Source organism: Lagenorhynchus albirostris, chromosome 19, assembly GCF_949774975.1.
Source record: "Lagenorhynchus albirostris chromosome 19, mLagAlb1.1, whole genome shotgun sequence".
In the NCBI taxonomy this organism is placed as follows: domain Eukaryota; kingdom Metazoa; phylum Chordata; class Mammalia; order Artiodactyla; family Delphinidae; genus Lagenorhynchus; species Lagenorhynchus albirostris.
This window is the reverse complement of record NC_083113.1, coordinates 60,294,868-60,310,962: the sequence shown is the minus strand read 5'-3', so window position 1 is coordinate 60,310,962 and position 16,095 is coordinate 60,294,868. Positions and strand designations below refer to the sequence as shown.

Genomic DNA, 16,095 nt, shown 5'->3' with positions numbered 1-16,095 from the left:
GGGTCCTTGTTCATGGTGTGTGAGGACACCCTGCAGGGCTGGGTTCCTCCCTGCTCCGGACCTTGCTTTCCTGTTTGCCAAGAGAGGCTGGCCCAAGGGGTGGGCCGTGGGCACAAGCGTGTGTGTGTGTGTGGGTGTGTATATGTGAGAGCATGGGTGTGCACCGGTATGAGGATATGGGGTGCAGATGTGCACACGTGTGCGTGCCTGTGTGTGTGCACGCATCTGTATACAGATGTGCGTGGGGAGGTGGCAGCCGGAGCCTGGACTGTGTGTTATTTTAAAGACCCTCCAGCAACGTCCACGCAAAGCCTCTCAGACCCTGACCCCTCTGGCCCTGACCTTCAGGACTCAGGCACTCCTGTGTCTGGTGTCCAGCCAGGAGCCCCCTCCAGGGCCAGGGTGCTGATGACACGAGACTCAAAGGATCGGCGACTTTATTGAGGGTCCCGCCGTGCCTGTGTTTTGTGCCGCCCAGGGGAGCGCAGGTGCCTGCCCAGGACAGGCCAGTCTGAGCGCACGGGGAGTCGCTGCCGTTCTAGCACCCAGGGTGTCAGAGGCGACACGGGCAGAGGACGAGGAGTGCAAGGGAGGCCAGCAGGGCCCCCGGCTGGAGGTGGAGGCTGGGGGCCCCTGAGTAGCCGTAGCTGGTCCTGCAGGAGGCCTCCAGCTGGCCCAAGGGGATGGGCTCCTCGCCGGGAGCCTGTGTGTGACTGCGCGCCTGGGGAAAGATGCAGGTCAGCTGCCTGCCTGAGGGCAGGAGGTGGTCGGCGGCGCGGGGATTGCGGGGCCGCTCACCTGCTCCACCGCCTCGAAGACCCTCAGCAGGTTGTCTGCCAGGACGCCCTTGACCTCTGCCTCGGTCCACTGTCTCCTCAGCAGCTCGGCGGCCAGGTCTGGATACTTGGACACGTCCTCAAGCCCCGAGGGAAGCCTGAGATGCGGGTGGAGAAAGCCAGGCTCGGCATCCCGGGGGGCAGGGCCTGGGCGCCCCCACCCCGCCCCTCACAGCACGTGGAGGGGGTGTCGCCTCACCTGGACACACCATCGTAGTCCCCACCCAAGCCCACGGCTCCGGCCCCCGCCACCTTCTTGATGTGGTCCAGGTGATCTGCGGAGAGGCGGCACGTGAGGGCCCTGCGAGAGGCCCCGGCCCGGAGCCCCGGCCGCTCAGCCCCGCCCACCTGCCACTTGGGACAAGTTGGCCTCCGCTCTGCAGGAAACGTAGTCACTGTAGAAGTTCACCATCACCAGGCTGCCCGTCTCCTTCTGCTCGGGAGAGAGGGCGGCACCGTGGGCAGGGCGGCCAGGCCGCGGGGGCCAGCCAGGAGCGGACGGCCCGGCCCAGCCTCTCACCACCAGCTGGAGCACGTCGTCGGGCACGTTGCGCCGGTGCCGGCACACACTGTAGGCCGAGGAGTGGCTGAAGACCACGGGGGCCTTGGACAGCTGCAGCACAGCCTTCATGGTGGCCATGGACGCGTGGGCCAGGTCGATGATGATGCCCAGTCGGTTCATCTCCTTCACGACACTCTGAGGGGGGACGGGGCTCAGGGGACCCGCACAGCCTGGAGGGTCTCAGCCAGCACCCTGGGACCAGGCAGGCTGTGCCGTGCACGCTTGGGTTCACACGACCTTCTGGGGTTTCTGGCGGCCGCCTGGGAAGTCCAGGTGTGGGGAAGGGTACTGGCCAGGTGTCAACAAGCCCTTCAGGGGCTGAAAGACTGGAGGCCACTCTAATGACCAGTGGGTTCCAGTGGAAGGCCCGTCCTGCTGGCCCATCTCACAGTTGAGGAAACAGGTGACATGCCGGGTCCTCTGAGGGTGACCGAGGCCCCGCCCCCCACTCACCTGCCCAAAGAGTGACAGGCCTTGGCTGCGGGCCTCGTCCTCTCCCGTGTCCACCAGCCAGTTGTCGGCCCTGGGAGAGCAGAGGGCAGGCGCCCGAGGGGCAGAGTGGTTGTCCGGGCCCACCCACCTCAGGACCCTCAGGAGGAGAGACAGGTGCCGGGGCGGTCCCTGCTCTGAGACCCTCCCGCCCGGCCGGCCCCCCGGGGCTGCTCACCAGGGCGTGTTGCAGCTGTGGGTGAGAGTCAGGTACCGCATGCCCAGGTGGTAGAGCGCCCGCAGGACGCCCAGGCTGCTGTCGATGGAGTGGCCGCCCTCCACGCCGACCAGACTGGCCACCTTTCCCTCCCGGAAGGCCCGCCGGATGCCTGCAAGGAGAGCCCGGCCGGGGCAGTGGGCACCGGGCGACACGTGTGCCTGGGTGTCGGGTGTGGGGACTGGCTTCCACGTGAAGCAAACCGCAGAGCGGTGCAGCAGCCCCTGCTCAGGACCGGGGCTGGCGGGCGCCCCCCCCCCCCGTGCTGTCGGCGACACACGAAGGCCTCGGGGCACAGCTGGTACATGCGGTGGATGACGTCGACCTGCTCCAGCGTCCTCTTCACGGCATCCTTGTTCTGGGTGTCGCAGGGCGTGTACGCAGACCAGAACTGCGGGGTCACGGGGGGGGCGCTGGGAGCTCAGGAGCCGGGCCCCAGGCACACGAGCTCTGGCTTCCCTCTAGCCACGGAAGCCCTCCCCGCAGCCTGAGTGGCTACCGGAGCCCCCTCTAAGGGCCCGGGGCCGCACGCCGCCACCAGGGAGGGGCAGCAAGAGAGGAGGCGATAGGCTCCAGCGCCTCAGGCTCCGGGCCGACCATACCTGGGCACCCACAAAGCCAGCCCTCAGCTTGGGGATGTTGGTGTGCGTGTGGGCCAGGCTGGTCAGGTTGGCCCTCGGGTCCTGAAGCTGATTGTTGAACAGTTTCAGCAGTTGCCAGGGCAGGTCATTGTGCCTGGAGGGGCCAGGCGGAGGGGTCAGGGGCAGGTCAGGAGGCCCCTCGGACCCGGGCCCCCCGAGCTGCCTCCCGGGCAGGCTGTGCCTTCTCCAGCTCCTCTTCTCATGGGCTGAAGACTAGGGAGGTCGCAGGGTGACTGCTGTCATCTGAGCACACCTGAGCACAGGTGAGCTTCTCAGCTGGCTGCACCCCCAGGCCAGGCCACTGAACTGAGCCCTAAGTGGACAGGTCTTCCCTCCCGGAGCCTCTCACTGGGGGGAGAGGGAGGGCAGATGCCGGCTTGGCTTCAAAATCGTGGAGGGAGGGGGAGCTTGGAGTTGAAACAATCTCCACGAACAAGGCTGGTTGACGTGGGGCTGCTGAGTGCAGGCCTGGGGGAGATTCACAGATTAAAGATGAAATCCTGGGCTGCCCTGGTGGCGCAGTGGTTGAGAGTCCGCCTGCCGATGCAGGGGACGCGGGTTCGTGCCCCAGTCCTGGAAGATCCCACGTGCCGCGGAGCGGCTGGGCCCGTGGGCCGTGGCCGCTGAGCCTGCGCGTCCGGAGCCTGTGCTCCGCAACGGGAGAGGCCACAACAGTGAGAGGCCCGCGTATGGCAAAAAAAAAAAAAAAAAAATGAAATGCTTCTGCTGCAGGGAGAGGGTGGGGAAGTGTGGGGCGTGGCCTACCCTGGGGGGCAGCCATGGGAGCAGGGCACCAGTGTGGGATTTGGGGGCCCCAGAGGCCCTCTGCTGCCTCTGTCCCTGGGGACAGTCCTGCACCATTTCCAAGAAGATCCCTCTGTGCTTCCAAAGGACAGGCCCTCTGAAGTTCTCCCAGGAGCTGGTAGGCGGTGAGTGCATTGGAGGAGGAGGTGAGGTGCGGGGAGAGGAGAGGAGGGGACTAGACAGGCAGGACGAGGGGCAGGGGACAGGGAGGGCTCTCAACAGCTGCTGGGGGTCTTCCGGGGCAGGACCCGTGGGGCACATTCCTCCCTGCATCCAGGAGCAGCCCCAAGGGGAGAGACTGCTGGGAGCCATGAGCTCCAGGTGCCGGCAGGGGCCTTGGCCCCTGGGAGCTGATTAGAATTTCAGAGTCTCAGGCCCAGCCCTGGCCCACCAGTCGGCATCTGGCTTTTACCAGCCAACGGGCACACACGCCCGGGACGTGCAGGGAGCCGACCAGCGGATCCCTAGCCTGGTGACAAGGGGGCTGTGAGGACAGCCCGGAGGGGGCTTTGCTCCCACTGCGGGCCCTCCCATCCACCCCTCCTCCCCAGCTCACTGACAATGTTAACGCCGTGACAGCCTACGTCGTCCGGCCCCCTGGGGTGGGCTCTTCCACAGCAAGGTGGCCATGGCCCCCGGTGTGAGGTTTGACTGCTGGGCATGGGCTGGTGGTCAGGACGCCTTTGCTGACTGAGGGGTGGATGAGCTCCAGGGAGGCGAGGTCACTGCCTCACTGCAGAGTTGGGGGGGGGCTGGCCCTGGTCACTGTCCCCAAGGCAGCGCTGAGCAGGACTTCACTCCTTTGCCCCTCTAGGAAATCCGGCCCCACGCTCCAGCTGCCTCCGCTTTGCTCTTCCCTCCTCGCCTCAGCCTGTCCTCCCTTTGTAGGTATCCGCGCTAAGGTCAACACCACATCTTGGAGTCTGTTCTGGAGGCTGACGGATCTGCCCTCCTTATCTGTGTGGCCTGGGTAGCATCCTCAGCTGTGACAGAGGACCCTGCCACCCTACCCAAAGATGAGAGGGGAGGATTCCGAGTGCTGGGAAGTGCTAGAAACGACAGCCAAACACACACTGAGGCCAGCTACGGCTTACAGATGTGATGGCTGGAGCTGGTGCAGCCATATTAAATCATGAGGTAACTGTGGGAATGGTGGCCACACCATTATGGAATGCCATGCCAGGACTCCGTCTGGACTGCTCTGTTGTTGAAGCTACTTATTTGGGTCTCTCTTACCCACAGGAGTAGCTAATACTAACTGGTTTTGATTCTGTCAGCCTAGTCTTGGCCTTCTAAGACTTTGGATAATCCCAGCTCCCCAAATCCCAGCTTCCTGAGTACTCCTGGCTGTCTGGGCTCTTTGAGCCATCTTACCCCTCACATGGACATCTGGACAGCTCCCAGCACCTAAACTCGGAGCCCCTCTCCGTGTGCCCAGCCACCCTGAGTCCCCCGGAAGGAAGGAACATTCATTTTGTTGGCATATTCTACCTGCCCTTGCTGACCTGGGATGCCCGCTCCCTGAGCCCAGACCTGCCAGACAGCAGGGCCTCCCGGATGCGAGCAAAGGACAGCGGCCTCTGCAGCAAACTTCCTATGCCTGTGAGGAGACCCAGCCATGTGAGGACCCTCAGAGGCAGGCAGGGGGATGGGAGGTCCAGGAAGGAGGGGGAGGGGAGGGACCAGGGGAGGACTGAGGGAGGGAGGGAAGGGTGCACTCTGACCCCTGATGGCCGCTTCCTTTATCTAGGGCTGCCCCTCATTTCCCTGCCAGTCTTATGTGATGAGACACCTGTTTTCTCTGCTTTTCTTGCAGAGCTTTTGTCCCATAAAGCCTGGGCAAGTGGGTACCCCAACTTTCCCAGCACCCGGTGGGAAAGAGCAGGTGGGGCGGGAGTGTGTGTGTACAGGTGGCGTCCTTCCCAGGGCTGGGAGAGCCCCGAGGAGTTGGGGGCGGGAGCGGCAAGGGCAGTGCCAGGCCTGCCTGCAGCGTCGAGGGGCCCTGGGGGCCGCTGGAAGGACTCCGGCTACTGCTCTGAGCTCTGTGGGAGTTGGAGCTGGAAGGGCAGGGGCTGGTACTTGTGTCTCCAAGACTTCCTCTGGCTGCAGTGCGGAGACCTGACCTCAGGCCAGGGGCAGGAGGGGGCAGTCAGAGGCACAGGGGCGGGGGTGGAGGGTAAGTGAAGGGGGCAGGCGCGGCCAGGTTGGCTGTGACATCAGGGAGAGAGTGACAAGGTGTCACCAGGGTCTTGGCTGGAAGAGGGGCAGGGGGAGTGGGCACCCAGGAGCTTGGACTGGGGCACTGAAGCGTGAGATGCCTCGGTGAGGTCAGGCCGGGCGCACAGGCCTGATGGGGTCACCCCAGGTGGATGGAGCGAGGGGTGGGCTTGACGAGAGGGTCCCCCAAGGGCCACATCAGACACCACCCTCACCTGCACTTCCTGTGACACAGGACCCTGGGCCAGGCCCCAACGGCCCCCAGCCCCAGCCCCACTCTGAGCTGGGATCCAGCCCCCAGGGGTCCAGGCTGTGGGCTGTCCCGGGAGATGCTGAGGCCTTGGGGGCCTCACTATTCACCTCCTTCCTGCCGCGTTCCCCACAGGCCCTCATGTACTGAAGTCTCTGGGGCCCTGAGAGAGCCCACAAAAAAACTGAGTCCAGCAAAGGGCAAAGGCCATAGTGCAGTTGGAGAAACTGAGTCCCATTGGAGACAGGGCAGCTCCTGTCTCAGGTCAAGGGCACATGAGCCTCGACCCTAGCGCCCCCCGCCCGGACCCCCGGGGCCGTCACATGGGGGGCTGCTTACCCGTCAATGACAGGCGTGCCCTGCATGATCCTCTCCGCTGTGTTCCGGAACTGGTCCGCAGTGCAGACGGCCACCAGGGGCCAGAACCACCAGCTGGCCCACATGGCGCGGTCCCCAGGGATGCGCTCCCCTGCTGCTCCTGTGCGTGTGTCCTGACCCGCCGTCCTGGGCGCCACAAGACAGAGGGCTTTGGTCCAGGTGATTGCTGCCAGGACCTCCCCTGTTTATCAGTAATCAGCACATTCCCCGCGAGGGTGGATCCATGGGAGTTCCTAGCCCCTGAGGCTGGGCGTCGCTGTCTGGGCCAGGCCAAGTGTGGTAAAACCCCAGGGGCGGGACTGGTGCCCAGAAGTGGGGCAGAGGATGGGCGCGCGCAGGGAAAGGGGCCGCCAGCGTTTGTTGTGTCCTGCCCCCAGGACCCGGTGTCTGAGGTCTACAAACGAGATTCAGTTTTGTGTACTTGAATGTATCCCTTTGTTTGCCTGTAGTTTTTTGTTACTTTTCTTGCAAGGTGGAGCACAGCCCGGCAGGGGCACTCCTGCCACACTCCACTGCAGTGCTGGGGGCGTCTGCACACTGACCCGCGCTCCGGCTGCAGGCTTCTGACCGAGCCTGTTGGATGCTGGGGCTTGGGGTCGGAAGCTTAGAGCGTTTGCATTTCCTTAGAGCTGGGGGCGCACACTCAGGTCTCCCGGAGGAGGCAGGGGCTGGAGGGTGGGGGGCACGGTTCTGAGAACCCGATGCCCAGGCAGCGCCGGGCCCAGTGAATCGTGAATCCCGGCCCCAGGGCTGGGCCAGCATCCAGGGTTTTGCTGGGCACCTGGGTGACCCCAGCCCACTCTGGATCCTCAGGGCAGCTGAGCTGTGGAGACCCTACCCCCTCGCTGGGCTCCCTGGCACCTCTGTCCCTGGATGGCTTTGGACCCTCACGCAGAACTGCCCTGTGGAGCCCAGGTCCCAGGCCGGTGGCCTCCCCGAGCCCCGACCTGGCCCCAAGGACAGGATGGGCCCAGCTCCAGGCCCTTCCTCCCGCCTGGGAAGGGGTCACGTCCGAACCCTGGCTCTGCCGTCATTAGCTCTGCATCCCGGGGCCTGGGCCTCCAGCCCCGTCTCCCTCCTGTTGAAACGGCAGCTCTCAGGGGAGACTGCGCAGAGCGGGGAGCTGTCTACCTTCCCTCCCTCCACCCACCATCACCCCGGGGGGAGGGGCTCCAGGGCGTCCTCCACCCAGATGCTCGGGGACGAGGCCACCGGCCCCAGACCCCATCGAGGACTTGCCCCCGCTCCCGACAGGGGCATCCTCAGTGCCAGGCCCTGGGATTCCACCCTCTTCACCACTCTGTGCACAAAAGACCCCCTTGAAGAGTGAGGAATCCAGGACTCTGCCCACGCTGCCTGGGAACCGTGGCCCAGCAGGTGCTGGGCCAGGACACGGGCTTTAAAGCCGAGTGTGTCCCTCCGCCACCCCGAGCCAGGACCCCGTCTGCCCTTCGCACTGTCCCCATGGCCCCAGCACCTCGGCGGTCCTCCGTGCTCTGTGTCCAGCCCCCTCCACCTCCCCGGCCTGTCTCTGCGACCCGACGCTGCTGCTTTGTGGTGGGCGATGCCCGTCTGCAGCTGGGGGGCTTCTCCCCGGAACCCTCCTCTCTGACATGGCTGTGAGCACACGTCCCCCCTTGTTCACACCGGCCTGCTCCATTTGACTCTACGTATTTTCAACCTTTTCCCCTTATCGTTTTTGTTTCAGAGTTGGCTTTTTTTAAGAGCATGTAATTGTATATTTTTTAATTTTCTTTTTTTTTTTCATGTGGACCGTTTTTAAGGTCTTTATGGAATTTGTTACAATGTTGCTTCTGTTTTCCGTTTTGCTTTTTCGGCTGCGAGGCTCGTGGGCTCTTAGCTCCCGGACTGGGGATGGAACCAGCACCCCCTGCGCTGGAAGGCGAAGTCTTAACCCCTTGACCGCCAGGGAAGTTGCAAGAGCATATAACTGTATTTTATTTCTTCACCTCATCTGAGCGCCTCTGTCTGTAAATGTGACCGTTTAAGCCAGTACGACGGTGACAGCACTGCATCCCCCCTTAGCCTCGCTACTTCCCAAGCGACGGCCGGCCGTGCTCCTCCCGTTTCTTGCTTCTGCCGTGCTCTTCGTGTTACTTTGATTCCTTTCCTACCATGGTTAGGAAGTTCCTCTGCGTGTCACTACTTTGCTAGTGTCTTCCCTCATACTTTGGAACAGTCGTATTTAAGTCTGTGTGTCTCTTTCAACATATAAACTCCTTAACACTGGAGTACAGCCCACGGGGCGTGACACTCATTTACATGTAACCACACATTTTCTTAGGTTTGCTGTGTCTCGTATACTTTGTCTCCTCCTCTCCTGAGATATGCGTTCTGATTTCTTTCTCATTTGTCTGCGGCGCTTCCTCGGCCATTTCCCTGGGTATAGTGGCATCCTGTGTGATCCACGTGTCTGCTTCCGTGGCTGAGGGGTCCCCGCGGCAGACTGCTCCTTTGTGAGCACGCGGGCCCTCCAGGTCTGCCAGGGTAAAGTTCTCCTTTACCCCTTCCACCCTCCCCAGGGGGCTCCATGGGTTTGTCTCTTTAAATCTCCCAGACACTTAATTTTGACCTTCTTTTCATTTTAAATTCAGAATTCATTTAATTGCTTAAAGGATTTTAAATTCTCTGCTCATTCCTCTGTAATACTTCATTCATTTAACAGCCCACTGGAAAGGAAGGAAGTGGAGGGGCCCACGGCCCAGTTGCACTGCGGGAGGGGGACTTTCAGTGTTATTTTCTCGTTGTCGCCGTGTCACCGAGGGACGGGCCCCCCACCATCCACTCTGCACGTCACCTACGGACTCTCTCCTCCCTGTGGTGAGACTTGGCCCCAGCCTCCCACCTCTGCAGCTCCGGTGCCCGGGCCCGGCGAGGGCAGGGAGAGCGAGGCACCGTCTTGGGGGCAAATTTCAAAGCGGGGACACTAGGAACCTCAGTCATGGAGGTAACTAATATTTTAACGCAATATTTTTAAAAATCAAAAATTCCTGGCCCCCCCCAAAAAATCCATGATGAACGAAATGTGAAACTTTTAGATAGAGTCAAGGCCACATCTGACCTTTCCTCTGGTCCCAGCTCCCCCCGCGGTTCCGCACAGCTGGTCTCACCGGGCCATTCACATTAGGTTTCGTGACATCAGCTGCAGGACTCTCTTGCAAGTTGGTGACAGAGGCCGGCGTTTCTAGGAGCTAAGCTGAGGGCGTGACCACACTTCCCAGGGTGACCCGAGCATGAGAAGACTCAAGGCTGGGTGCACCCTTGTTCAAACAGGAGAGGATGTCCAGGACGACGGCCCCGGAACATGACACCCAGAGGGCCCAAGTCCACGTCCAGGAGGGCTCGGGCCGTGCAGCGTCTGTCCCACACCCTCTCCGGTGACTCACAGCCTGCGGCTGGCCGGGGCGCGCAGGGTTGGGCTGCTGTGTAAGTGCTCACGCTCCTCAGCCGCAGCGTCTGTCTGGAACACAAGTCACCGTGGTACCTCCTGCTGGGATCGCCACCCTATGGACTCGCGGGTCAGGCCCCCGAAATCACCCTTGAACCTGTGTGCTCCGGAGTCTGGGGTCTCTGGTTGCCTTTTTCTCCTTCCACTGGGTGCTGTTACCATGTCCTCACAATCTTCCAAGCTCTGGGCCTCCTACCTCACCGCCCCTGGCTTCGGATCTGTGGTTCCCACTTGATTTCTGCCCTGAGCCCTCTGCCTTTCAGTTTATGTCCTTTTTGGTAGAGCTGGTCCCCAAACTGCCGCTAGCAGTGGGTGTGCGGGAAGTGGATTTCCAAGTCCCGGCGCGTTTGCACGTGCCATTATTAGGCCCTCATGACTGAGCAGCGGTTTTACCGGCCATGCAGTTCCGGGTCATAAACCGTCTCCTCTCAGAAAGCGAACGTTCTGGGGCCGTCCGCACCGCACCGCTGTCGGGAACCCAGTTCTCTGTAGGCGGCGTGTTGCCTTCTTGCACAATCTCCTTGAATCCCCTCTTTCTCCGTGGGCTCTGCACTTTCTCAGTGTCGTGCCTCCTTGGAGACTCTGTTTCATCCGACCGCCCTGCACCCATGTTCACCAGCTCTGCCTCTGGTCCCGGGACACGCCCTGGAATCCCTTCTCTCCTGCATCCTCTTTGCCCACTCTCCTGGGCACGGCGCTCAGTCAGATGCTGGACATCCCGCGTTGATCCTTTTTGTCTCTTGTGTTTTCCTCTCCTGTTTTAGGTTTCCTCGTGCTTTTATTCTATGCGTTTCTGTTCTGTGAATTTATGAATAGAATAGAGATTCTGTTCTTTGCATTTATTCTATGAATTTCCTCAGTTCTGAATTCGAGCACTTTTATCCAAAGTTTTCTTTCAGGAATTATATACTTAATCTCCCAAGAGTGCTTTCTTGTGTTTCTGTTGGTGGTGGGTTTTTTTTTTCCTTTGCACCTTGTTCTTGTCACGGAAGCCATATTGTCTGATATCAGTGAGAAGTTTTGTTTCCTCTGGACCTTTTTTTTTTTCCATTGTTTATCTGGACCTTTTGTTGCATGTGCAGGCTGGAGGTCTTTGTCACTTCAAACGTAATAATTAAGGATGTAGCAGTAGCGAGGCTGCGGTGCTGTGGATACACGGGCAGCCTCCCAGGTTCAAGAGGGGGGCCGCCATTACAGTGGGGGCCCTTAATGTCAGCATCTAACATGACCATGTCAATAGCAGCCCTGATTCTCAAAACAAATGGTCTTTTAGGGAAGGACCCACTGGTGCCTTTTCCCCCAGAGTCAGCCTGGCCGTGGGCCAACCAGGGTTGTGCGTTTGGGTACTTGGGCGCTGGGGGTCAGCTGGTCCACGATCCAGCCGTCCACAAGCCCGATTTCAGCCACGTATCTCACTCCCACCCCCTCCCGTGACGTCTGAACCGAGTTCCTCTCCGATTTCTGCTGGGTGGCTGCCCCCTGTCCACCTGCCGCCCCCTCTGTACATGTTCCCGAAGGGGTCACCTCCGTCCCGCTTCTTATCCCCAGAGACAGGCTGAACCTGACTGCTGAGGGTCCTGCCTTTCTCTGACACAGCAGGTTCTGCTTGAGTCAAGTCCTCCCACCTTGACAGACATGGCGAGGAAATGTCCATCCCAGGCCGACCTTCTGACCTAGAGGATGCAGTGGGTGTCGCTATGGAGGATTCTCACAGGGCTTCTGCTTCTAATTCCTGTTTCTTCCTCTTGTGCTGGTAGCTGGCACCCAGGGACGTGAGCCTCAGGGACAGAGCCGCGGCCCGACGGCCTGGCCCAGGTCCTTTGATTTCAGAGACTGGCTCTCAGGAGGTGGGAACAGGCTTTGTTAAGAGCACGAGCTTGGAAACCAGGCCACCCTGGGTTCAAACTCCCGTGTGGCCAGCTGCGTTTTCCGGAGCCGGCAGCCCCCACGTCTCCATCCATGCGCCCTCCTAATTGTCCGCCAAGAGGGGGGACACTTGGCTTGACGCGCAGAGAGAAGGCAGCAGGCGTGACTTCCATGCTGCCGCCTGGCTCCTGTGCTGGACACTCCGTCGGGAAGGCAGCCACCAGCCCAGCTCCCTGCCGGCTGGCTGACCGCCGGCCCCCCTGCCAGCTCCTGGCTGAGGCCGGATCCGCGGGCCAGAGACCAGCTGGCCCCGCCGGGCCCGGAAACGTGAGCGATGGGAGCCCGCCGAGGACGTATTGTGCGGCGGCGGGGAGCTGACCTGCTGGCCCTTCTTCCACTGCCGGTGACCAGTGTCCTGGTCTGTAAAATGGGGTGAGTAAGCCGAACCGCCTCGGCCTCCTGGAGGTGGCTGCACCCCACTGTCGCCTTAGTAACGAGAAGCCCCACATGGGTGGCGGCCGAGGACACGTGCTCTTCCCGGCGGGTCCCTGGGAGGACGCCCGAGGCTTGCAGCCAGCTCAGCTCTCAGCGGGGCCGCTTAATAGTTTGCTTTAAAGCATTATCACTTTTTACTTAAATAAGGAGAATAATATTATTAACTGGAAACATCAACGTCACTTGCCGTAAACAGAAGGAACACCGGAAAATAAACACACAAAAACTAAACAGTGCTGTTCAGTTTCGCCCAGAGCCACAGAGAGGCGGCAGATTCCGCGTCCAGGGAGCAGTCAGGGCCCAGCTGCATCCTCACACACCCGAGGCCCCTGCACGGCAGGCCAGGCGCTCACCCGAGCTCCCAGGACCAAGATTGGGTCCACCGAAACTGCCCCCACCCACGTGGGCCGGGCTGTCAACCAGCCAGGAGGGACCAGAGCCCAGGCCCCGGCACAGCCCAGAGCAGCACGGAGGGCCTGAGTCCACAGCCCACATCCCTCAGGAATACACACGCTATGTGCGTGAGCAAACACACAGAGAGACGTGCAAACACAGCCAACCACACACCCACCCAGGCTACAGAGCACACCCACATCCAATGCACACACAGGTGTACACGCACAACCACCTGCGTGCAGACGCCTGTGCCCCCAGAGACACCAACACAGAGAACGTGCAGACACACCTACCCGTGACCCCCATACCTGCACACGTACGCACCTGAACGTCACACACGAGAATGCTCAGACATGTCCCACACCTGCGTGTGCAGACACAGCACATGCTTACAAGTACACACGTGAAGACTTGTACATGTGATCAGCACATATGCAGACGTTCACATACAGAGACACGCATACTTAGCATGTAAATGTAACTGCACACACTCAGACATAAGTACAAAGATGTGACACACACACACTCAGACATAAGTACACAGATGTGATCACACAAACACTCAGATGTAAGTACAAAGATGTGATCACACACTCAGACACACACTCAGACATAAGTACAAAGATGTGATCACACACTCACACACACACACACTCTTACCAGGCCTGTCCTGTCACATACGCAGCACACAACACACATGCTTAGCCTTGCAGACGCCCTTGTATCTGTGTCATTGTGCCCACCCGGCCCCCACGCCCACCTCGGGGCCGGCAGCCATGCCCTCAGCCCGTGACCACCCACAGAGCCTGGCACACGACCCGGCTACATCTGGGTTGGGCTGTCCCCAGGCCCCTCAACCTTCCATGCCCAGCCATGAAGCCACCACCGGGACCTCTGCCCCCAGATCCTCACTGCCCAGTTTCCTCACGGACGACACCCCGTCCACCCAGCCCCCGGAAGTGGCCTTCAGGCTCGTGGCTTCTCCACCAGCTTCTCCACAGCTCCCTGACCCAGGCGGCCCGCGGTGGCAGGAGGAGACGGCCATCCTGCAGCCCAGACAGCACTGCGCCGGGCTCCCCGCGAGGCCTGGGGCTTTGTTTCTGTTTTTCTCAAGTTCCATCTACCCCTGAGTTCCGCAGGCGGCCTCACCTCCCTCACACAGAACAGCAGCTCCCCCGGGGGCCTTCTCGACACACCTCAGAGCACGGGACAGAGGGCCGAATGCCGCACACGTGTCAGCTGGTCCGCGTTTCCGCAGACACGTGAGCCAGGCGTGCCCGGCACACACCGGGTCTCAGCGCCCTCTGACCCTCGGGCTGGGCCTCGGGCCTCTGGCCGGGTGGTCGGGGGTGGGGGCCGCCTCCGGCAGGCTGCTGGCATCGGTGGGAGGGCTGAGTTAGGAGCTGTGGGGAGGAGGCTCACGGGGGACACCTGGGCCCCGGGTCCCTCCCGCCTGGCGCACAGCATCCCAGGCAGAGGGCAGCCTGTCACCTGAGGGCCCGGGGTTCCACCCCTGCCCACCGCCCTCACTGCTGGGGGGAACACCGCTGTGTCTCAGGGCTGGAAGGCATCCTCGGCCGCAGCGGGGCCCAGAGGCTGGGGGCCCTGGTTTCTATATATGTAACATCCCCAGCTACAGGAGCGTCAGAAGCAGTCAGGGATCGGAATGTCCTCTGGCAGAGACACGGGACTTCCAAACCCAGGGGAAGGTCTGGGTGGTGACCCAGCCCAGCTGGGGGCTGGCTGCGCTAATTGGTTTCAGGGTTCTGCGGTTAGCGTGGGAGGTGGGGAAGAGCCCGGTCGGCACTGGCAGGCACCTGGCAGTCCCATCGCCATCCGGGGAGGGCACACACAGCTGGGCGCACCCTGGCTCCCCGAAGCCCGGGCGGGGGCACAGTGGGGCGTGCACAGCCGCACTCCCGCCTGCCCTCTGCCCTGGCCCCCTCCTGGGCCGCAGACGCCGACTCTGAGTGGGGACAGCCCCCTAGTCGGGGCAGTGCTGTGATGAGCTCAGATACCAGAACTGCGAGGAAGGGGACGTGGCCGTGGGGCCCGGGTCGGGGGCTCTCCCCACCTCGAAGTTCAAGGAGATCCAGAGTGTGAGGAGGGGGTGGGGATCTAAGCAGAGGCTGCGGAGCTAGGAGGCCCCCTGCTGAGGCTCTGGAAGCAATCCACTCCCTCGACCCTCCCCTTCCCGGGTGCGGGGTGAACGGCACAGGGAGGGGAGGGCCCGGGAGGAGAGCCGGGTCAGGGTGGCGAAGGGCTGAGTGGCCCCCCGGGCACTGCGGACCAGGGCCGGGGGAGGCAGCCAGGTGCAGGCCCTCCCTGGAGGACGACGCCCCAGTTCCACCACTCTGGGGGCACCAAGGCTGGAGAGCAGAGCTTCCCCGCTGGGTCTGCCCGGGTCCTGGCATAGCCGGACGGCCGGAGGGCCAGAGGCACTGAGGACAGGGTGTGGGAGGGAGAGTTCTGCTTTTGATGTTATTACTCTTTGTACTGTTTGAAAATGTTAGCATGTACATTAACATGGAAAAATCAAATTAATTAAACCAGAAACAGAGGGTTCAAGCGGGCTCTGCACAGAGATGGGGGTCTGGGCACCTTAGGGCCCCAACCCAGCCCTGAGCCCTCTGTTCACGGGGGTGTCAGGTGAGACCCTACAGGCGGGCTCAGGCTCCCCCCTCCCCCCACCCCACCCCCGTGCAGCTGACCGGTCAGGAGTCCCCAAGGGAGGAGGCCCAGGGACTGCCAGCAAGCGTGTACAGCCACGTCTACTACGCTGCACCCTTCCTGCTTTCACACCTGTGACCCTGGGGGACACATCTGTCCTTCTGAAAGTCCCCAGAGAGAAACCACGCCTAGTCAGGCTGAGCCTGGGGAACATAACGTTCAGATGGGTGAGTCAGCAGTAATCTCCGGGGGACGCCCCTCAGGGAGGCTTCTTCAGGAGGCCTGGGGTCAAAGGGCGCACACCGCCACGGCCGGCTGCCCTTCCTTCTGAGGTTGGGGTGCCCTGGGCCCCCAAACGCTGGCCAGCATGGTCCAGCTCACCGAGCCGGCACCTGGGCCTGGCAGGGGGACATCTCCATCTGTCCCAGGGTGGCTGCTGGGGCCTGGGAAGGGCTGCCAGGCTCAGACAGAGGCCGCGTGGCTCGCAGTCAGAAACAGGCTGTGTGACGCTCGCTGACATTCTTAGTCTTGCCTTTGCCACGGTCTGGCAGGATGTGTGATGGGCAGGGACTCCCCGTTTGTTGCCCCCGAGGCCCCATCCTCACTAGGTTTGGTTTGTCTCACTCTCTGGTGTGTCCTCAGCTTCCAGGACAAGCCAGGACCACAGAGTGTGCGGCAAAGCAAAGGCGGGCACAGGGGTGGGGGCAGACTCCAGTGGGCTCCCTCCTCCAGGCTGGCCTCCGGGCTCCTCCCCTCCTGCGCCTGTGGCCACTGGATGAGCTCCTGTGAGGGACACCGGGTCTCC

The 16,095-nt window shown here is 61.7% G+C and overlaps 1 protein-coding gene across 2 annotated transcripts; it reads right to left on the bottom strand.

The window, feature by feature from the left end:
- Positions 1–420: 420 nt before the first annotated feature.
- Positions 421–14,232, bottom strand: DPEP1 (dipeptidase 1). Of its 2 annotated transcripts, XM_060131424.1 has the most exons (11): positions 13,770–14,232; positions 6,356–6,520; positions 2,707–2,839; positions 2,385–2,495; positions 2,066–2,265; positions 1,852–1,921; positions 1,357–1,533; positions 1,185–1,269; positions 1,036–1,111; positions 799–934; positions 421–721 (listed from the first exon to the last, which is right to left on the bottom strand). In XM_060131424.1, exons 2-11 carry the CDS (start codon positions 6,457–6,459, stop codon positions 554–556), a joined length of 1,260 nt encoding a protein of 419 aa, XP_059987407.1. In that variant the 5' UTR covers positions 6,460–6,520; positions 13,770–14,232; the 3' UTR covers positions 421–553. The 2 variants fall into 2 exon arrangements, with proteins under 2 accessions (XP_059987407.1, XP_059987406.1); XM_060131423.1 differs by lacking the exon at positions 1,185–1,269 and having other exon boundaries at positions 2,066–2,285; positions 2,383–2,495; positions 13,817–14,231.
- Positions 14,233–16,095: the final 1,863 nt, after the last annotated feature.

Coding starts and splice junctions, on each gene's coding strand:
- DPEP1 (XM_060131424.1), bottom strand. CDS start 6,459: ATGTGGGCCAGCTGGTGGTTCTGGCCCCTGGTGGCCGTCTGCACTGCG. Junction 1,534..1,851: donor GCCTGTCACTCTTTGGGCAG/GTGAGTGGGGGG, acceptor GTCCCCCCTCAG/AGTGTCGTGAAGGAGATGAA. Junction 935..1,035: donor GACTACGATGGTGTGTCCAG/GTGAGGCGACAC, acceptor CCCGCATCTCAG/GCTTCCCTCGGGGCTTGAGG.